We start from the raw sequence: 22102 nt of genomic DNA, 5'->3' as shown, positions 1-22102 counted from the left end.
TGCTGCCCTATGTTGCGACACTACGTTGCTGCGCTATGTTGTGACACTACGTTGCGACACTACGTTGCTGCCCTATGTTGCGACACTACGTTGCTGCGCTACGTTGTGACACTACGTTGTGACACTACGTTGTGACACTACGTTGCTGCCCTATGTTGCGACGCTACGTTGCTGCGCTACGTTGCTGCGCTACGTTGCGACACTACGTTGCTGCGCTACGTTGCTGCGCTACGTTGTGACACTACGTTGCTGCCCTATGTTGTGACACTACGTTGCTGCCCTATGTTGTGACACTACGTTGCTGCGCTACATTGCTGCGCTACATTGCTGCGCTACGTTGCGACACTACGTTGCTGTGCTACGTTGTGACAACGATACGTTGTGACAACGATACGTTGTGACAACGATACGTTGCGACACTACGTTGCTGCGCTATGTTGCAACAACGCTACGTTGTGACACTACGTTGCTGCGCTATGTTGCGACAACGCTACGTTGCGACGTGACGTTGTTATTAGGGCTGTCAAAGTTAACGCCATAATAACGCAGTTTTAAAGCTAGAGTGAAGATCCTGGTATCATAGTAAACTAGAGAACCTGATGAATCCATCGGTAACAACCAGGTCAGACTAGCTGGTCATGAAGGAGGATAAATAACGCTCCAACCTCATGTCCATTTTCAAAGGGGTCCCTTGACCTCTGACCTCCAGATCAGTGAATGTAAATGGGTTCTATGGGTACCCACGAGTCTCCCCTTTACAGACATGCCCACTTTATGATCATCACATGCAGTTTGGGGCAAGTCATAGTCAAGTCAGCACACTGACACACTGACAGCTGCTGTTGCCTGTTGGGCTGCAGTTTGTTCTGATTGGAGCATATTATTTTATCTGTTATGCTGAATGCTAACAGCATATTTGTCCACTCCCGTGTTGATAAGAGTCATAAAAACTTCCCTTTAAGGTTCATTTAGAACAGATAAAACATGTGTGATTAAATTGTGATTAATCATGATTAAATATTTTAATGTAGTTTCCTGGTTGAACCATGTGAAGCTTTTTGTTTTCTACTATTATAATAACAGTTAACTGTGAAGCTGCAGCCTGTTGTGGGGGCGGGGGGGTGTGGCCCAGAATGAGTCAGGGGTCTGGACCTTGGACCTTGGACCTGGATCGGGACTCCTGGCTGCTGGCTGCTGGCAGGACTTCCAGATGTTTATAGACGTGTTGTTTATCTGTTTCCAGGAGTCCAAAGACTGAACATGCTCCGAGCCAATCACAGCGCAGACAGACTGGCAGGGGGCGGGGCCTGTGCCAGCTGTGTGCCAGCAGCTGGCAGGAGGTCAGGAAACAGTGAGAGCTGCTGCTGAAGAAGAGGAGGAGGAGGAGGAGGAGGAGGGTGATGAAGGCTCTGTCTCTCTCTACTTCTGTTTCTGTTTCTCTAAGTTTCATTTCTCTGAAGTTCTGCTGCAATAGATCCACATAGTTCAGACAGTTCATCCAGGTTCACCGACACCGAGCGGGAAACAGAAACAGAAAGCCTCAGTGTTCACACACACGCACGCACGCACGCACGCACGCACGCACGCACGCACGCACACACACACACACACACACACGGTAACATGGAAAGTGTGGTGTATGTGTGAAGTGTGTGTTCCTGTTGATCACGGCGTCCTCTGTGGGCTCGATAACAGCGACATGGAGGGGAGGAGGAGGAAGAGGAGGGTGAGGTTCAGGGTGGGGAGGCAGCAGCGGGAGGTGGGGGTGGATGTGGGGGTGTGGGTGAGGCAGGAGGCGTGGCCGAGGTTTGGCGTCACCCTGGGAGGAGAGAGGAGCCCCTCCCTGTGTTCCTGCTCAGCCTGAAGGGAAAGTCCAGCTCACTTGGACCTGAGAGAGACTCAGTGAGAGCAGCTCCACAGCTCGTCTTCATCATCCATCACCTCCATCACCTCCATCTCCATCCTCCTGTCCCTCCATGGCGGCCTCCTCCAAGTCCTCCCAGACGGCGAAGAACGTGGTGCTGGCCCTGCTGGCGCTGTGGTCCGTCATCTCGCTGATCATCATCGTGGTGTGGGCGACGTCTCCGGACCTGAAGAGCTCGGCTCAGTGCCGCTCCGAGCTGCAGGACATCACGGAGAAGCTGGAGGGCGCCAAGGTGGTGCACAACAAGAACAAGGTGGCGTTGGAGGAGCTGGTGGAGGCGGCGAGGGAGGAGACGGCCCGCCAGAGGGCTGAGATCCTGCTGCTGCTGGGACGCCTCAACGCCACCAACGCCACGCTGGAGGAGTGCCGGCTGGAAAACGTGAGTTCAACGTGTTTCACATTCTTCTGGAGACTCGTCCAGCTGGTTCCTTAGAACCCGTCAGGAGACTAAATATAACTCTGAAGGACACACTATCGTCTTTATGTCCTCAGTGGTGAAATCTGAAGGTTAAACATGAGTGATGTTTGCATTCCTTCCTGTTTGGGTTTCCTTCGTGTTTCCTCTGAGAGGATAAACTCAGCTGAGGTTCAGACATGAAGGAGAAGATCTATCTGATGACTTGATGTTGTGAACATTAGAAGATGTTCCAGATGTTCCACTTTTAGAAACACTGTTAGTTTTAATTACAGTTTGTAATCATTAATGTTGACAACACAGATCATCACCACACAATCCCACTGAGGTCAGCTGACTGTCACCCAGTGCATGCTGGGATGTCAAATCTCATAGTCACATTTAAAAAACCATCTAAACTTTCTGCATCGTATTCCGTCCGTTCTTCCGTCCGTCTGTCCGTCCGTCCTTCCGTTCGTCCTGCCGTCCGTTCTTCCGTCCGTTCGCGTGTCACACTTTCGTGTCCGGAGCAGAACTCTGAAACTATTTAACGTCAGATTTGGTGTGATGGTTGACGGTGAGGTCTAGTTGTGTTTGGTGTGATGCTTGACGGTGAGGTCTAGTTGTGTTTGGTGTGATGGCTGACGGTGAGGTCTAGTTGTGTTTGGTGTGATGCTTGACGGTGAGGTCTAGTTGTGTTTGGTGTGATGGCTGACGGTGAGGTCTAGTTGTGTTTGGTGTGATGCTTGACGGTGAGGTCTAGTTGTGTTTGGTGTGATGGTTGACGGTGAGGTCTAGTTGTGTTTGGTGTGATGGCTGACGGTGAGGTCTAGTTGTGTTTGGTGTGATGGTTGACGGTGAGGTCTAGTTGTGTTTGGTGTGATGGTTGACGGTGAGGTCTAGTTGTGTTTGGTGTGATGCTTGACGGTGAGGTCTAGTTGTGTTTGGTGTGATGGTTGACGGTGAGGTCTAGTTGTGTTTGGTGTGATGCTTGACGGTGAGGTCTAGTTGTGTTTGGTGTGATGCTTGACGGTGAGGTCTAGTTGTGTTTGGTGTGATGGTTGACGGTGAGGTCTAGTTGTGTTTGGTGTGATGCTTGACGGTGAGGTCTAGTTGTGTTTGGTGTGATGCTTGACGGTGAGGTCTAGTTGTGTTTGGTGTGATGGCTGACGGTGAGGTCTAGTTGTGTTTGGTGTGATGCTTGACGGTGAGGTCTAGTTGTGTTTGGTGTGATGCTTGACGGTGAGGTCTAGTTGTGTTTGGTGTGATGGTTGACGGTGAGGTCTAGTTGTGTTTGGTGTGATGGTTGACGGTGAGGTCTAGTTGTGTTTGGTGTGATGGTTGACGGTGAGGTCTAGTTGTGTTTGGTGTGATGCTTGACGGTGAGGTCTAGTTGTGTTTGGTGTGATGGTTGACGGTGAGGTCTAGTTGTGTTTGGTGTGATGGTTGACGGTGAGGTCTAGTTGTGTTTGGTGTGATGGTTGACGGTGAGGTCTAGTTGTGTTTGGTGTGATGCTTGACGGTGAGGTCTAGTTGTGTTTGGTGTGATGCTTGACGGTGAGGTCTAGTTGTGTTTGGTGTGATGGTTGACGGTGAGGTCTAGTTGTGTTTGGTGTGATGGCTGACGGTGAGGTCTAGTTGTGTTTGGTGTGATGCTTGACGGTGAGGTCTAGTTGTGTTTGGTGTGATGGTTGACGGTGAGGTCTAGTTGTGTTTGGTGTGATGGTTGACGGTGAGGTCTAGTTGTGTTTGGTGTGATGGCTGACGGTGAGGTCTAGTTGTGTTTGGTGTGATGCTTGACGGTGAGGTCTAGTTGTGTTTGGTGTGATGGTTGACGGTGAGGTCTAGTTGTGTTTGGTGTGATGGTTGACGGTGAGGTCTAGTTGTGTTTGGTGTGATGGTTGACGGTGAGGTCTAGTTGTGTTTGGTGTGATGGCTGACGGTGAGGTCTAGTTGTGTTTGGTGTGATGGTTGACGGTGAGGTCTAGTTGTGTTTGGTGTGATGGTTGACGGTGAGGTCTAGTTGTGTTTGGTGTGATGGTTGACGGTGAGGTCTAGTTGTGTTTGGTGTGATGGTTGACGGTGAGGTCTAGTTGTGTTTGGTGTGATGGCTGACGGTGAGGTCTAGTTGTGTTTGGTGTGATGCTTGACGGTGAGGTCTAGTTGTGTTTGGTGTGATGCTTGACGGTGAGGTCTAGTTGTGTTTGGTGTGATGGTTGACGGTGAGGTCTAGTTGTGTTTGGTGTGATGGTTGACGGTGAGGTCTAGTTGTGTTTGGTGTGATGCTTGACGGTGAGGTCTAGTTGTGTTTGGTGTGATGGCTGACGGTGAGGTCTAGTTGTGTTTGGTGTGATGGTTGACGGTGAGGTCTAGTTGTGTTTGGTGTGATGGTTGACGGTGAGGTCTAGTTGTGTTTGGTGTGATGCTTGACGGTGAGGTCTAGTTGTGTTTGGTGTGATGGCTGACGGTGAGGTCTAGTTGTGTTTGGTGTGATGGTTGACGGTGAGGTCTAGTTGTGTTTGGTGTGATGGCTGACGGTGAGGTCTAGTTGTGTTTGGTGTGATGGTTGACGGTGAGGTCTAGTTGTGTTTGGTGTGATGGTTGACGGTGAGGTCTAGTTGTGTTTGGTGTGATGGTTGACGGTGAGGTCTAGTTGTGTTTGGTGTGATGGTTGACGGTGAGGTCTAGTTGTGTTTGGTGTGATGCTTGACGGTGAGGTCTAGTTGTGTTTGGTGTGATGGTTGACGGTGAGGTCTAGTTGTGTTTGGTGTGATGGTTGACGGTGAGGTCTAGTTGTGTTTGGTGTGATGGTTGACGGTGAGGTCTAGTTGTGTTTGGTGTGATGGCTGACGGTGAGGTCTAGTTGTGTCTTTTGGTCTAGTTGTGTCTTTTGGGGGTTAGAAGTCAGGGTGTCCAACATATTTTACATTTTGACCAAAAAATACAGTGATTTTTTTTTCAACTTCAACTTTGTTTCTGTAGTAGAACTAGATCCGTTAGTTCCTAAAGGGCAAAACCTTTGGCCCTCCTCTAGTGGGGTCAAGCAGTGAGCTTGATCAGTACAATTCAAACTACTTTGGCCATTCATGTGTATGGGGGGGGTTTGTCATTACGGATATCTACAATTCAGTTGCAGATATCTTGTATTGTATTGTAGATATCTACATCGTCCTTTTTAGATATCTAAAATGTTGACTAGTCAGAATGAGGTTTTTGATATCTCTAACTGGAGTTAGGTATCGTCTAAATGTAATTACAGATGTCTAGAATTAGAGTTGTGACGAGGTGAAATGACGTTGTAGATATGTGTAATGATGTTAGAAGGGGGGGGTGAAGCTATTCAAACATACGATGGCGCTGTACTGCATCTCTGATGTTAATTCTGGATAGTGAAGCTCAGCTGTTAAATGTTAAACACCACATAATGTTTGGTATTTTCATAGATTCTCGTTAACGGAGGCGATTAACTGTTTCTGGGTTGAAGATCTGCAGAAAGCCTTCTTTGTTCTAAAGCTGTTCTGTGTCTCAGTCACATGAACTAAACTCAAACCGATCCCCTTCCAGATCCCACAACTACACTTTGATTTGATCTATTTGCAACCTGAGTGTTCAGACGTCTGAGTGAATGTTGCTGCTGAAGCTGAATGTAAACTGGACTTTATTAAATTTACACCAAAAGAACAGACAATGTTCTGAGAGCTGGTTGATCCTGGTGACTCATCTCTTCATGTTGTTGTAGAGAGACAGCTGTGAGCAGATGTTGTGTGAGACTAGATGACTTGTTTTTACAATGAACTGCTGCCAGTCATCAGAAACTCAGCAACTCAGCAACTCAGCCCCAAACTGATACTGAAAATAGACTCTTTCTCTAGTCCAACTGACAAAACTGAAAGCAGAGCAACCGGCGCGGCCCCACCCTCCTCCCTCCTCCCTCCTCCCTCCAACGTCCTCCCTCCACCCTCCTCTGATCGACTCTGATCGACTCAGATCGACTCTGATCGATACGTTACTACAGAGAGACTGAACAGGACGGTTTAATAATCCAGATTATCTGAACACATCCAGAGTGGAAACAGATCAGTGTGTTTGTGTTACGTGAGTTTCTCTCTGAGTTATTGTGTGAAAATGAACAGAGAGTGCTTCTTCTCTCCTCCTCCTCCTCCTCCTCCTCCTCTTTACTCCAGTGTTTCCATTTTGGGAGAGTTTATATTTTCCCTCCAGTAAAGACGTTGGCTGGTTTCCCCTCCTAGCAGGCCCCGTGTTTAAACTGTGAAGAGTTAAACTGCTTCCAACATTTACAGCTTCATTTTCTCAGAGTTGTTGGTTGGAAAAAGTGAGTGTTTGCCTTCCTCCTCCTCCTCCTCCTCCTCTGGCGGTTGGTCCTGACTCATTCCTCCTCTCCTTACTTCACCTCTGGTCCACTCCTCCCTCTCTCCTCCCTCTCTTTTCCTCAGTCTGACTTCTCCCCTGCTGACTTGTTATTGGACTCATCCTGTGTTCTCAGTGTTTGCTGGAGGGAAACTCTCACATCATCACTGAGGACCGGAGACGCTCCCGAATACTCTCTTTATTTATAGAAACAGAAAGCAAACACATGAAGCATGTTCCTGCTAACAGAGACGTTAGCCAGCGGGTACTACGATACCCACAATGCAACACTGCCAACACTGCGTTATGACCATGCATGTATCTATACATGAACCTGAGTAGTGAACAGAGTACCTGAGCAGGTAGTGATCAGAGTACCTGAGCAGATAGTGATCAGAGTACCTGAGCAGGTAGTGATCAGAGTACCTGAGCAGGTAGTGATCAGAGTACCTGAGCAGGTAGTACACAGAGTACCTGAGCAGGTAGTGATCAGAGTACCTGAGCAGGTAGTGATCAGAGTACCTGAGCAGGTAGTGATCAGAGTACCTGAGCGGGTAGTGAACAGAGTACCTGAGCAGGTAGTGATCAGAGTACCTGAGTGGGTAGTGAACAGAGTACCTGAGCGGGTAGTGAACAGAGTACCTGAGCGGGTAGTGATCAGAGTACCTGAGCAGGTAGTGAACAGAGTACCTGAGCGGGTAGTGAACAGAGTACCTGAGCGGGTAGTGAACAGAGTACCTGAGCGGGTAGTGAACAGAGTACCTGAGTAGGTAGTACACAGAATACCTGAGCAGGTAGTGATCAGAGTACCTGAGCAGGTAGTGATCAGAGTACCTGAGCAGGTAGTATACAGAGTACCTGAGCAGGTGGTGAACAGAGTACCTGAGCAGGTAGTGATCAGAGTACCTGAGCGAGTAGTGAACAGAGTACCTGAGCAGGTAGTGATCAGAGTACCTGAGCGGGTAGTGAACAGAGTACCTGAGCAGGTAGTATACAGAGTACCTGAGCAGGTAGTGATCAGAGTACCTGAGCAGGTAGTGATCAGAGTACCTGAGCAGGTAGTGATCAGAGTACCTGAGCAGGTAGTGAACAGAGTACCTGAGCAGGTAGTGATCAGAGTACCTGAGCAGGTAGTATACAGAGTACCTGAGCAGGTAGTGAACAGAGTACCTGAGCAGGTAGTGATCAGAGTACCTGAGCAGGTAGTGAACAGAGTACCTGAGCAGGTAGTATACAGAGTACCTGAGCAGGTGGTGATCAGAGTACCTGAGCAGGTAGTGAATAGAGTACCTGAGCAGGTAGTGATCAGAGTACCTGAGCAGGTAGTATACAGAGTACCTGAGCAGGTAGTGAACAGAGTACCTGAGCAGGTAGTGAACAGAGTACCTGAGCAGGTAGTGAACAGAGTACCTGAGCAGGTAGTATACAGAGTACCTGAGCAGGTGGTGATCAGAGTACCTGAGCAGGTAGTGAATAGAGTACCTGAGCAGGTAGTGATCAGGGTATCTGAGCAGGTAGTGAACAGAGTACCTGAGCAGGTAGTATACAGAGTACCTGAGCAGGTAGTGAACAGAGTACCTGAGCAGGTAGTGATCAGAGTACCTGAGCAGGTAGTATACAGAGTACCTGAGCAGGTAGTGAACAGAGTACCTGAGCAGGTAGTGATCAGAGTACCTAAGCAGGTAGTGAACAGAGTACCTGAGCAGGTAGTATACAGACTACCTGAGCAGGTGGTGATCAGAGTACCTGAGCAGGTAGTGAACAGAGTACCTGAGCAGGTAGTGAACAGAGTACCTGAGCAGGTAGTATACAGAGTATCTGAGCAGGTAGTGAACAGAGTACCTGAGCAGGTAGTGAACAGAGTACCTGAGCAGGTAGTATACAGAGTACCTGAGCAGGTAGTGAACAGAGTACCTGAGCAGGTAGTGAACAGAGTACCTGAGCAGGTAGTATACAGAGTATCTGAGCAGGTAGTGAACAGAGTACCTGAGCAGGTAGTGAACAGAGTACCTGAGCAGGTAGTATACAGAGTACCTGAGCAGGTAGTATACAGAGTATCTGAGCAGGTAGTGAACAGAGTACCTGAGCAGGTAGTGAACAGAGTACCTGAGCAGGTAGTGAACAGAGTACCTGAGCAGGTAGTGATCAGAGTATCTGAGCAGATAGTGAACAGAGTACCTGAGCAGGTAGTATACAGATTACCTGAGCAGGTAGTGATCAGAGTACCTGAGCAGGTAGTGAACAGAGTATCTGAGCAGGTAGTGAACAGAGTACCTGAGCAGGTAGTGAACAGAGTACCTGAGCAGGTAGTGAACAGAGTATCTGAGCAGGTAGTGAACAGAGTACCTGAGCAGGTAGTATACAGAATACCTGAGCAGGTAATGATCAGAGTACCTGAGCAGGTAGTGAACAGAGTACCTGAGCAGGTAGTATACAGAGTATCTGAGCAGGTAGTGAACAGAGTACCTGAGCAGGTAGTGAACAGAGTACTTCTTTGAGCCTCCCGATCAGCTTCAGTGTTCTCTCTCTCTCTGAACATCTGGACAGCTGCTGCATTCCTACAAAGTAAAAGCCTCATACCTGTGTAACCGTTTCCACCTGCTGCTTCAACTCGTCACTGATTGATTCCACCTGAACGCCAGCTGCTGATCAGCTGACCTCAGACACGACGCAGCGCTGAGCAGCTCGCTGTAACCCGCTGCATGCTGGGTAATATTCTGCGTTGAACAGAGCTTCTGTTCAGCTCCCAGCTGTGAAACCTGAGAACCCCGTGTGGTATTTGCAGGTGTCCTGTGATATTTAGAGGAGAGAGGAAGATTCACTGCTTCAGTCTGATGTGTTTCTTCAGGCTCATCAGCTGCTATTGATCTGCTATCAGTCTGCTATTGATCTGCTATCAGTCTGCTTTTGATCTGCTATCAGTCTGCTATTGATCTGCTATCAGTCTGCTATTGATCTGCTATCAGTCTGCTTTTGATCTGCTATCAGTCTGCTATTGATCTGCTATCAGTCTGCTATTGATCTGCTATCAGTCTGCTATTGATCTGCTATCAGTCTGCTATTGATCTGCTATCAGTCTGTTCTGCTGTTTACTTTAGAAAATACTTCTGGTGAATATAATCCATCAATCTTATTTCCATAGATGTATTTAGTATCTACAGTTCCCTTTGTTAACACCTTATTTTGAAAAGCGGACGTAGTCCCACGTGTCTACTTCCTGTAACTTCTCCAAGGTGGTCTCTAGCTCTCCCGTCAGCTCCGTTCTCTTTATCCATCCATGGTCAGCTCCATCGGGGCCGTTTCAATGCAGAGAACAGTAATGTCAGTATCTGAGTGCTCTACAGTCGTAGCGTCGGCCCATTTGACCACGGAGACGAGAGCGACGGCCGGCTCCACCGCCACATTACCGCCATACCATAATGTTACCGCCATATGATAACGTTTCCTGCTAACTTTTTCGCATTTTTTTTCCGCCTATTTTTGGCCTTTTTCAGCCTTTTTTCGGATATATTTCAGATATTATTCCTACTTTTATTCAGACATATATCGGCCTATTGTTTGAACATATTTCAGACTTTTTTAGGGGTTTTCTGGACATTTCTTTGGGCCATATTTCGGACATACTTTCAGACGTTTTTTAGACTTTGATTGAGACATATATCAGCCTTTTTTTGGACTTATTTCAGAGTTTTGTTTGAACATATTTCTGCTTTTTTAGGCCTTTTTTCTGACATATTACGGCCTTTTTTTGGACATTTTTTGGGCCATATTTCAGACATTTTTCAGCCTTATTTTCAGACACATTTTGGCCATTTTTTTAGAAGGTAGCATGCAGCTTCAGCCGTGATGTCTAGCTCTGCTTTTCCTGTCAATGTGTGAAACCCAAAGTGTTTCCATCCTTCAAGGAGCTCTTTGACCTCCTCAAGGACCCCTGGAATCTCCTCAAGGACCCCTGGAACCTCCTCAAGGACCCCTGGAATCTCCTCAAGGACCCCTGGAACCTCCTCAAGGACCCCTGGAATCTCCTCAAGGACCCCTGGAACCTCCTCAAGGACCCCTGGAATCTCCTCAAGGACCCCTGGAACCTCCTCAAGGACCCCTGGAACCTCCTCAAGGACCCCTGGAATCTCCTCAAGGACCCCTGGAACTTGAATGTCACAATATGGACGATGTATTTAAAGAATACATCTCCAGCCTTCTCCTCTAAACGCTCCCTGTAGCTCAGTACATGAGTATATTGGTATTACTGTGTGAGTACTCTGTGTGAGTACTCTATGTGAGTACTCAGTGTGAGTACTCTATGTGGGTACTCAGTGTGAGTACTCTGTGTGGGTACTCTGTGTGAGTACTCTGTGTGAGTACTTAGTGTGAGTACTCTGTGTGAGTACTCTGTGTGAGTACTCTGTGTGAGTACTCTGTGTGAGTACTCTGTGTGAGTACTCTGTGTGAGTACTCTGTGTGAGTACTCTGTGTGGGTACTCTGTGTGGGTACTCTGTGTGAGTACTCTGTGTGAGTACTTAGTGTGAGTACTCTGTGTGGGTACTCAGTGTGAGTACTCTGTGTGAGTACTCTATGTGAGTACTCAGTGTGAGTACTCTGTGTGGGTACTCTGTGTGAGTACTCTATGTGAGTACTCAGTGTGAGTACTCTGTGTGGGTACTCTGTGTGAGTACTCTGTGTGAGTACTCTGTGTGAGTACTCTGTGTGGGTACTCCGTGTGACTACTCGGTGTGGGTACTCTGTGTGAGTACTCAGTGTGAGTACTCTGTGTGGGTACTCTGTGTGAGTACTCAGTGTGAGTACTCTATGTGGGTACTCTGTGTGAGTACTCTGTGTGAGTACTCTGTGTGAGTACTCTGTGTGGGTACTCTGTGTGAGTACTCAGTGTGAGTACTCAGTGTGAGTACTCTGTGTGGGTACTCCGTGTGACTACTCGGTGTGGGTACTCTGTGTGAGTACTCAGTGTGAGTACTCTGTGTGGGTACTCCGTGTGAGTACTCTGTGTGGGTACTCTGTGTGAGTACTCAGTGTGAGTACTCAGTGTGAGTACTCTGTGTGGGTACTCCGTGTGACTACTCGGTGTGGGTACTCTGTGCGAGTACTCAGTGTGAGTACTCTGTGTGGGTACTCTGTGTGAGTACTCAGTGTGAGTACTCAGTGTGAGTACTCTATGTGGGTACTCTGTGTGAGTACTCAGTGTGAGTACTCTGTGTGGGTACTCTGTGTGAGTACTTAGTGTGAGTACTCAGTGTGAGTACTCACACAGAGTACTCAGTGTGAGTACTCTGTGTGAGTACTCTGTGTGAGTACTCTGTGTGAGTACTCAGTGTGAGTACTCAGTGTGAGTACTCTGTGTGAGTACTCTGTGTGAGTACTCAGTGTGAGTACTCTGTGTGGGTACTCTGTGTGAGTACTCTGTGTGAGTACTCTATGTGAGTACTCTGTGTGAGTACTCAGTGTGAGTACTCAGTGTGAGTACTCAGTGTGAGTACTCTGTGTGAGTACTCTGTGTGAGTACTCAGTGTGAGTACTCTGTGTGGGTACTCTGTGTGAGTACTCTGTGTGAGTACTCTATGTGAGTACTCTGTGTGAGTACTCAGTGTGAGTACTCAGTGTGAGTACTCTGTGTGAGTACTCTGTGTGAGTACTCTGTGTGAGTACTCAGTGTGAGTACTCTGTGTGAGTACTCAATGTGAGTACTCAGTGTGGGTACTCTGTGTGAGTACTCTATGTGAGTACTCAGTGTGGGTACTCTGAGTGAGTACTCTGTGTGTTGTTGTGGTATTGGGAGCCTCTCAGGGTGAAGCCGTTTGTTTGGACGGGTCCTTTAAGTGCAGGAGTCTGTTTAAAGAGCTGATCTAACTCTAACGGCTGCGTTCGGTGAAAGGAATGTTTCTAAAAGTCGACGGATGGAGTCCTGCTTTCAATCACCACCTGAGCTCTGACAGCAGACAGCAGCCTGGCTCGGCCCGGTCTGGTCTGGTCTGGTACAGCACGGCCCAGCTGAGGGTCTCCTGTCACTCGTAGTGGGAACGCAGCATCACATGTCGTAACGTCCTTGAACGCACCAAAGGAACCGTCTCTTCTCTTAACTGCAGTACTGCATGGAATAATTACAGCTGTCAATCTATTCAAATAGTTAATCTTGATTAATCGCACATGTTTTATCTGTTCTAAATGAACCTTAAAGGAGATCAGTCCAGTATTTAATCCTCTTATCAACATGGGAGTGGACTAATCTGCTGCTTTATGTAAATGTATGTATATATTTATTATTGTAAATCAATGAACAACACCAAACAATGACAGATATTGATCCAGAAACCCTCACAGGTACTGCATTTAGCATAAAACAATATGCTCCAATCAGAACATTCGACTTTTTTAAATTCGTGGCGTTAACTTGTTTGTCTCATGTGATCGTTGGTGTTTTCCTTCAGTCTCAGTAACATGTTAACAGGGTGCGTTTGTTTCGTACTGCAGATCGTCCTGAACGGGAACATCAGCGTCCTGGAGGAGAAGGTGGAGCAGCTCCGTCAGACGGAGGCCAACCTCACGGCTCAGATCAGCCTGCATGAAGGTAACCCTCATTCTGTAGGAAGGTAACCCTCATTCTGTAGGAAGGTAACCCTCTCTCTGTGGGAAGGTAACCCTCTCTCTGTAGGAAGGTAACCCTCTCTCTGTGGGAAGGTAACCCTCTCTCTGTGGGAAGGTAACCCTCTCTCTGTTAGAAGGTAACCCTCTCTCTGTGGGAAGGTAACCCTCTCTCTGTGGGAAGGTAACCCTCTCTCTGTAGGAAGGTAACCCTCTCTCTGTGGGAAGGTAACCCTCTCTCTGTAGGAAGGTAACCCTCTCTCTGTAGGAAGGTAACCCTCTCTCTGTGGGAAGGTAACCCTCTCTCTGTGGGAAGGTAACCCTCTCTCTGTTAGAAGGTAACCCTCTCTCTGTAGGAAGGTAACCCTCTCTCTGTGGGAAGGTAACCCTCTCTCTGTTAGAAGGTAACCCTCTCTCTGTTAGAAGGTAACCCTCTCTCTGTAGGAAGGTAGCCCTCATTCTGTGGGAAGGTAACCCTCTCTCTGTAGGAAGGTAACCCTCTCTCTGTGGGAAGGTAACCCTCTCTCTGTTAGAAGGTAACCCTCTCTCTGTAGGAAGGTAACCCTCTCTCTGTGGGAAGGTAACCCTCTCTCTGTTAGAAGGTAACCCTCTCTCTGTTAGAAGGTAACCCTCTCTCTGTAGGAAGGTAGCCCTCATTCTGTGGGAAGGTAACCCTCTCTCTGTAGGAAAAACTCCATCACCGCCATGAAAGGAGACTTTCTCAGCCGGCCACCAGCCGTATTCTTAGCTGCATTTTCCCCCCCCAGTTACCATGACGACCCGTGAGTCAGAGTAAATAAACACACGCGATTGGTCGGTTTTAAAAAGAAACAACAGGAATGTGTTTTCTGCTCTGAGAGAGAGAACGTCTCCTTTAATCATCAGTCAGAAGCCACAAATATAGAAAGTTTAAGTCCACACAGACGGGAATCTTTATACTGCTGAGAGGAGAGAGAGAGAGAGGGAAGAAGGAAGAACTATAAAAGAGAAATCAAGTCAAACGTTCTCTCGATGATTTCTGAAAACAAAAGTAAAGAAAAAAGTAAGAAAACAAACGAAAGAAATAAAACTAGAAAGAATAAAATAAGGAGGGAAGGAAAGAGAGGAAGGGTTAATAAGAACTGAAAGAAGGCGGGAATGAATGAAGAATTAAAAGCTGCAACAGACTGATTATCATTTCTACTCACGTTGAAATCAGTTCAGGCTGATGAAGTTTAAGAAAATAAGATTTTAAGTGTCAATAACATCCAGATTTACAGACTGTACGCTGTAAACTAGACTCGTTAAACACAGTATCTGGCAGAGGTCAGAGGTCAGAGGTCATGTGTATCATGTTTAGTGAACAGTTTTATATCTTAATGTTTGATTGAAACTTCTAATGAAGCCAATGACATTCAGTAATAGTAAATGGTAACTTTACTAGTCAGTATATTATACATTTTATACAAGGTGAAAAGGTATCAGCATGACATGCAGTATGCAAGGTTAACAGTACAAAGTGTTTTATAAAAGCATGTTTATCAAAAGCATTCATCATATAAGTGGTGTGGAACAATATAAACATACTTTTATTTTAAGTATAAGTTTATCAGCGTAGAGATTCTCGGACGTTGTTGCTGTTGTGTTTATTCCTAGATGGAGTGTTGATGGAGCAGCTGCAGCGTTAGCATAGCCTGGTACTGATCCATCCAGACTCCATTCAGGAAACAAGCATTTTAAAAGTTGTCTGCTTGTCGTCATGGTAACAGGCCCGACAAAGCATGAATTCAGACATTTTACTAATCGACATCATAATGTAGTTATTTCAGCATCATTTTGATCCGTTTATTGTATTATTATTATTATTATTATAATTATTATTATTATTATTATTATTATTATAATTATTATTATTATTATTATTATTATTATTATAATTATTATTATTATAATTATTATTATTATTATTATTATTATTATTATAATTATTATTATTATTATTATTATTATTATTATTATTATAATTATTATTATTATTATTATTATTATTATTATTTTGGGTTCATCCCGCAGTAGTGACGTGCGGCTTGCTCCCCAGAAACCATAAACACAGAACTGTTCTCCGCCTTTTCATTTTGAAAGAGCAGCGACCAATGAGGAGACTCCAACAGTCGGCCGACCAATCCTGTAACTTCATCACTCGGACGGTCGGTCAGTCGGTCAGTCAGTCAGTCAGTCAGTCAGTCAGTCAGTCACTCGGTCGGTCGGGCACTCGGTCGGTCGGTCGGTCGGTCGGTCGGTCGGTCGGTCGGTCGGTCAGTCAGTCAGTCAGTCAGTCAGTCACTCGGTCGGTCGGTCGGTCACTCGGTCGGTCGGTCGGTCGGTCGGTCGGTCGGTCGGTCGGTCGGTCGGTCGGTCGGTCGGTCACTCGGTCGGTCGGTCGGTCGGTCGGTCGGTCAGTCAGTCAGTCAGTCACTCGGTCGGTCGGTCGGTCGGTCGGTCGGTCGGTCGGTCGGTCGGTCACTCGGTCGGTCGGTCGGTCGGTCGGTCGGTCAGTCAGTCAGTCAGTCACTCGGTCGGTCGGTCGGTCGGTCGGTCACTCGGTCGGTCGGTCGGTCGGTCGGTCGGTCGGTCGGTCGGTCGGTCGGTCGGTCGGTCGGTCGGACGGTCGGTCACAGACTTTTGCGTTTCTTGAGCCTTAACATCTTATTTTCTTAAAAGAAGTTCCAACATGCGAGCCCGTGAGCTGTTGGGGTTGGTGTTTTGTTCTCCGGTGGAGTCGGAGGCTTTGTTAAAGGTTAAAGGAATAGACGTGTATTTTCCGTCAGTAATCAGCAGCAGCAGGAGGAGGAACAGGAGCCTGATGGGAAGTCCAGCAGCACTTTAATGAAGGTGACTTCCTGCTGTGAATAGTCGGAGGGAAGTGATGAATCTCTGTATGAGGCAGATACGAGAGCAGCATTGTGTTCCTGTATAATCAACGTCACTCACTGTTTAACAGCTGGAACCAGTGAGTCACAAACAGGAGACGGATCTCACTTCAGATTCCTCCTCAACACCAAAACACTCCTCAGTTACAAGTATTTACTGCAGTAAAAGTACTAATACCACAGTGTACTCACGTAAAAGTCTCATTCAACGTTTCAACAGTCATTTATTTGTCATTTTACAACACAATGAAAAACATACTGAATATATACAACTATTCAAATTACAATAGAATACAAGGAAATAAAATAAAAGAACATTATACAGTTACTTATATCGCAGAATCCTGAGTAAAAAGTAGTAAAATATTAGCAGCAAATTGTACTTAAAGTGTCAAAAGTAAAATTACTCATTATGCAGAATGGCTCCATTCAAAGTTACATTTATTATATATTTATTGTTAGAATTTTATTCCTGATTTATGACCGTCTGAATGTTCATTCTAACAACGTGTATATTCTATTAGTAGTTTTATCTATAACAATAATATTTTATAAACTGACCACATGTTGTTTTTAATGTATTTTCAGTTTGACAGATAAATTCAATCTAAACAACAATTTTGTGTTTTACAAACAAAAGATGATGAAAAAATTATTAAATAATTGTACACAAAAATACACACACAATGAGAATAAATCAATAGAATAAAATCATTTAAAAAGGAACTAAAACTGTTAAATAAAGTTAGTGCAGTAAAAAGTACAATATTTACCTCTGAGATGTAGTAGAGTAGAAATACTCAAGTAAAGTACAAGTATAGTACTAAATGTACTTAGTTACATTTCACCGCTGGTAAATAGTCTGAAATGTAAAAAGATACTTTTCTGTTTAATTTTCCCTTTTCTTTATTTATGTTATTATTTTTTTGATTGATTTTTTTATTAATTGATTTATTTTTGCATTAATTATTTATTTATTTGTGTATTTATTTTGCATTATTTATTTATTTTTTAAATGTATGTATTCATTTATGTATAAAAAATAGTACAAATAAATGAATAAATAAATAAATGACTTGATGGATATATAAAATAAAATAATATTAAAATAAATGTTAAAATAAATGTAGCCATTAATTAATTGATCAAATGTGACATAAATTTATATTTCTGTTTTAATTTGCTTCCATTATTTATTCATTTATGTATTTATTTGTATTATTTTTTTGCATTTATTTATTTATTTATGCAAAATGTTTCCTTTGCATTTCACCCCTTATTTATTTCCCCAAACTTCTGTATCTCTTTATTCTTTTCTTTATAGATTTCTGCGTCGTTATGCTAATGAGGGCCCCGCCCCTCAACGTGAGACTTTACAGGACAACGTCAGATTGTTGCTAGGAGACACAGACATGACTCTGTGTTGAAACAGCCTCACTGTGTGACTTCTTTCTTTGACCTAATATACCTCAGTTAGTGGTTCAGGGTTGTTGGCAGTGATCTCTCTGAATCTGATCCAGAATCTGATCCAGAATCAGAACAGAAAACATGAGAACTGGCAGCTCCGCTTCATTCCTCAGATAACTGAGAGTGACGTCAGTCTGTGATAACTCTCCTCGTCTCCTTATAAAGTTAATAGAGAAGCTGATCTGCTCCAAACTCGGCTCAGATTACTCTCCATCCTACCTGATCCTGATCCTGATCCTGATCCTGATCCTGATCCTGATCCTGATCCTGATCCTGATCCTGCTCTCTGCTCACCTCTCACATCAGCCTTCCTTAGTTACTGTTGCTATGATGAGTCAACAGCATCACTCCACCAGGCTGCTAACAATAGAGAGCAGCAGTTAAACACAGCACAGCAGGAATCATCTCAACTCAAGGGCCAACTTTCTGGAGCTTTCAGTCACTCTTTTTCAGGCGTAAAAGTGGCGTAACGGCGTCGGTCTGAAACTGCGTTGCGCTCCGGGTATCAGATACCGGACCAGAGGTGTTTTGTCCTCAGGCGGGTGGTTCTGGATCCAAACTCTCGTCTGTCTTGTTTGTCAGATCACATCGAGATGCTGCAGCTGAACGTGACGGAGGCGGGCCACCAGACCGAGTCCTGCTGCAGTCTGAGGACGGCTGCTGAGAGCCAGATGGCTGCGGCTCAGAGTCAGACCAGAGCCTGCGAGTCCAGGCAGACGTACCTGCAGAAACAGCTGTGAGTCCACATCTGGATCCTGTTTATACACAACACTGTCAGACTGATCTCGGCTGGGTTTTATATCAAACCCAACCCCACACGTTCCCAACATGCTTCCCAACATGTTCCCAACATGCTTCCTAACATGTTTCCCAACATGCTTCCTAACACGTTCCCAACATGCTTCCTAACATGCTTCCTAACATGTTCCAAACACCTTCCTAACATGCTTCCTAACACGTTCCTAACATGCTTCCTAACATGTTCCCCACACGTTCCCAACACGTTCCCAACATGCTTCCTAACACGTTCCCAACATGCTTCCTAACATGCTTCCTAACATGTTCCAAACACCTTCCTAACATGCTTCCTAACACATTCCTAACATGCTTCCTAACATGTTCCCCACACGTTCCCAACACGTTCCCAACATGCTTCCTAACACGTTCCCAACATGCTTCCTAACATGCTTCCTAACATGTTCCAAACACCTTCCTAACATGCTTCCTAACACATTCCTAACATGCTTCCTAACATGTTCCCCACACGTTCCCAACACGTTCCCAACATGCTTCCTAACACGTTCCCAACATGCTTCCTAACATGCTTCCCAACATGCTTCCCAACATGCTTCCTAACATGCTTCCTAACATGTTCCAAACACCTTCCTAACATGCTTCCTAACATGTTTCCCAACATGCTTCTCAACATGGCTCACCTGTCTGCGTGACCATCACATGTGCATGTATTAAGCATGTATTAACCTGTAACTCCAGCTGGGATCAGACAACAGGCTGGAGAAGGAATGTGTTAAATCGGCTGTATCTGACTGTATCAGCTGAATGCCTCAGTTCTCTCCAGGTGTTTGGTCCAGACTGGCCTGATGGGAACAGTCGGTCCGTTATAGATCAGACTCTGGATATCTGAGCCGATCAGACCGATCAGAGGTATTAATTGGTGTATGTCCTGATGGAGGCAGCAGCTGTGACGGTGTTTCTGTGTGTTGACAGTGTGAAGTGTAAAGACGTGGCCTCTGAAGCTCCTGAGGAGACGCAGCAGCAGGACGCCGCCACCCCCAAACCCTCCTCCGCCTCGCCCCTCTCTGGTATTCCTGCGCTGACGCTGCTCGTCTTCAGCGCTCTGCATCTGATAACCTGTAAGTACCGACGACCTCCAACGCCTCGATCCCCGGAGACGCTCCGATAATCACTCACACACGACCGTAAATCACCTCTGACACTGAGAACCAGCAGAAACCACAAAAATCCTGCTGCACCCAAACGCATCATTTACCCTGCAAAGATCTACTTCTTATCAAGTCTGACTGTAACTGAGACCTGAAACTTTATTCTCTTAAGACAAGGGAAACAAATCTGCAAATATCATATAATATACTTTATATTATATATATTTATAATATATAATATTTAGATTTTTATTAGAAAGTCTTCACCTCAGGAATGAAAAGAAACTTTAAAAACAACAACAGTTTTGATGATGTCAGGTGAAGTTTTGATGTCAGATGTAGTTTTGATGATGTCAGGTGAAGTTTTGATGTCAGATGTAGTTTTGATGATGTCAGATGAAATTTCGATGATGTCAGATGTAGTTTTGATAATGTCAGATGATGTTTTGATGATGTCAGATGATGTTTTGATGATGTCAGGTGAAGTTTTGATGTCAGATGTAGTTTTGATGATGTCAGATGTAGTTTTGATGATGTCAGGTGAAGTTTTGATGTCAGATGTAGTTTTGATGATGTCAGATGTAGTTTTGATAATGTCAGATGATGTTTTGATGATGTCAGATGATGTTTTGATGATGTCAGATGATGTTTTGATGATGTCAGATGATGTTTTGATGATGTCAGATGATGTTTTGATGATGTCAGATGATGTTTTGATGATGTCAGATGTAGTTTTGATGATGTCAGATGAAGTTTCGATGATGTCAGATGAAGTTTCGATGATGTCAGATGAAGTTTCGATGATGTCAGATGTAGTTTCGATGATGTCAGATGAAGTTTCGATGATGTCAGATGTAGTTTTGATGATGTCAGATGAAGTTTCGATGATGTCAGATGTAGTTTTGATGATGTCAGATGTAGTTTCGATGATGTCAGATGAAGTTTCGATGATGTCAGATGAAGTTTCGATGATGTCAGATGTAGTTTCGATGATGTCAGATGAAGTTTCGATGATGTCAGATGTAGTTTTGATGATGTCAGATGAAGTTTCGATGATGTCAGATGATGTCAGAGAGTCAGGGGGCGAGGCTTCCTCCCTGATTGACAGTCCTCAGGTGTTAAAGGGTGTGTTGTTGTGTTTTCAGGAGCTCAGCGAGGCGGCGTCCTGTCGAACGACGGCGAGCACTGTGGTCCAGGACGGAGGCGGAGCCTGGACGGACTAAATGACTGCTGTACAAACTTCCTGTCTACGTAACAAACAAACAGGTCGTCGCGGCGACGCTGACGTGATGCAGGATTGGACAGAAACTTTGCTTTGACTTGAACAGCTGAGACGTTTACTGACTGATTTAAAGACGCTGCTGCTGCACTGCTGTTTCCTCTGTTTCCTCTGTTAGAGTTTATTTTCTTCATCGAGCTTAACGGCTTTAACGGCTGCTTTTTACTTCATCTTAGCTTCTTAAATATTAATATTAGAAATAAATCCTCAGTTTGAATGTTAATATTAGAAATAAATCCTCCGTCAGTTTTTACTTTGATTTAAATGTATTTGTATTAAACTATCTGCAGACTAAACGTCCTGATGTATTTCATACTGCTGTAAAAAGACCAGAGGTGGAAGAAGTACTCAGATATTTTACTGCAGTAAAAGTACTAATACTACAGTGTAGAAATACTCTGTTACAAGTAAAAGTCCTGCATTCAAAATGTTACACTTAAAGTACCAAAAGTAAAAGAACTGCTTATGCAGTGTATATCATACTATATTATATGATTATATTATTGTATTATGATATAATATATTGATGCATTAATGTCTGTAAAGTAACTAAAGTTAGAGTTAGTCAGTTAAAGTAGAATATTTCCCTCTGATATGTAGTAGAATAGAAGTAGAAAGTAGCAGAAAATGGAAATACTCAAGTACAGTACAAGTACCTCACACTTGTACTTCAGTACAGTACTTGAGTAAATGTACTTAGTTACTCTCCACCAGTGAAATAGGCTCCATGATGGTGCATTCAGGGACATTGAACAGAGAAACACAAATAATGAATCATTAGAATTTTGGAGTTTTTTACCCAGAATGCTTCATGTTTCTCTGCAGGCTGATACAGAGAGGAAGTTTAACTTTCACAATAAGAGCACAGACATGCTGGTTAAATCAATTAAAGACTGACGGAGGAAAAGAGTTCCTGTTTCTACCTGACGGTTAAATCTGGTCTCACTCTGGATTACTGGGAGTCACTGCTGATCTTTATTGATCATCATGTCTTATGATCTTTATTGATCATCATGTTTTATGATCAGTTGTCAGGTGTGAACGGGCTCAGAGTCGCAGCCCAGTTGCCAGGACAACACGTTGGCATCGGACGGTAACCAGGGATAGGCTGAATGGCGACGTTTTTTATCTGGTCAGAGCGATGAGTGACGTGGACGGTCCGACAAACACGAGGCTCTGATGCAGGTCGTTTCTAGTAGATTTAAGACCAACCAAGTAGTTCTGTCCTCAACCCGAATATCCTGCTTCTGTTGCAACGTTAC

The 22102-nt window shown here is 44.9% G+C and overlaps 1 protein-coding gene across 1 annotated transcript; it reads left to right on the top strand.

The window, feature by feature from the left end:
• The first annotated feature begins 1753 nt into the window (after positions 1-1753).
• si:ch211-1a19.3 lies at positions 1754-21822 on the top strand. Its single transcript, XM_037770316.1, has 5 exons — positions 1754-2303; positions 13171-13267; positions 18240-18393; positions 19386-19531; positions 20707-21822. Coding segments are annotated over exons 1-5 (726 nt in total). The 5' UTR covers positions 1754-1976; the 3' UTR covers positions 20709-21822.
• The last annotated feature ends 280 nt before the right edge of the window (positions 21823-22102 follow it).

This window comes from Sebastes umbrosus, chromosome 5 (assembly GCF_015220745.1).
Source record: "Sebastes umbrosus isolate fSebUmb1 chromosome 5, fSebUmb1.pri, whole genome shotgun sequence".
Taxonomy (NCBI): domain Eukaryota; kingdom Metazoa; phylum Chordata; class Actinopteri; order Perciformes; family Sebastidae; genus Sebastes; species Sebastes umbrosus.
This window is presented reverse-complemented; position numbering and strand designations above follow the sequence as displayed.

Excerpts from the sequence above, each read along its gene's own strand:
- si:ch211-1a19.3 (XM_037770316.1), top strand. The coding sequence starts at position 1,977 with ATGGCGGCCTCCTCCAAGTCCTCCCAGACGGCGAAGAACGTGGTGCTG. Across the intron at positions 13,268-18,239 it reads TCAGATCAGCCTGCATGAAG|ATCACATCGAGATGCTGCAG; the intron begins GTAACCCTCATT and ends CTTGTTTGTCAG. Across the intron at positions 18,394-19,385 it reads ACGTACCTGCAGAAACAGCT|TGTGAAGTGTAAAGACGTGG; the intron begins GTGAGTCCACAT and ends GTGTGTTGACAG.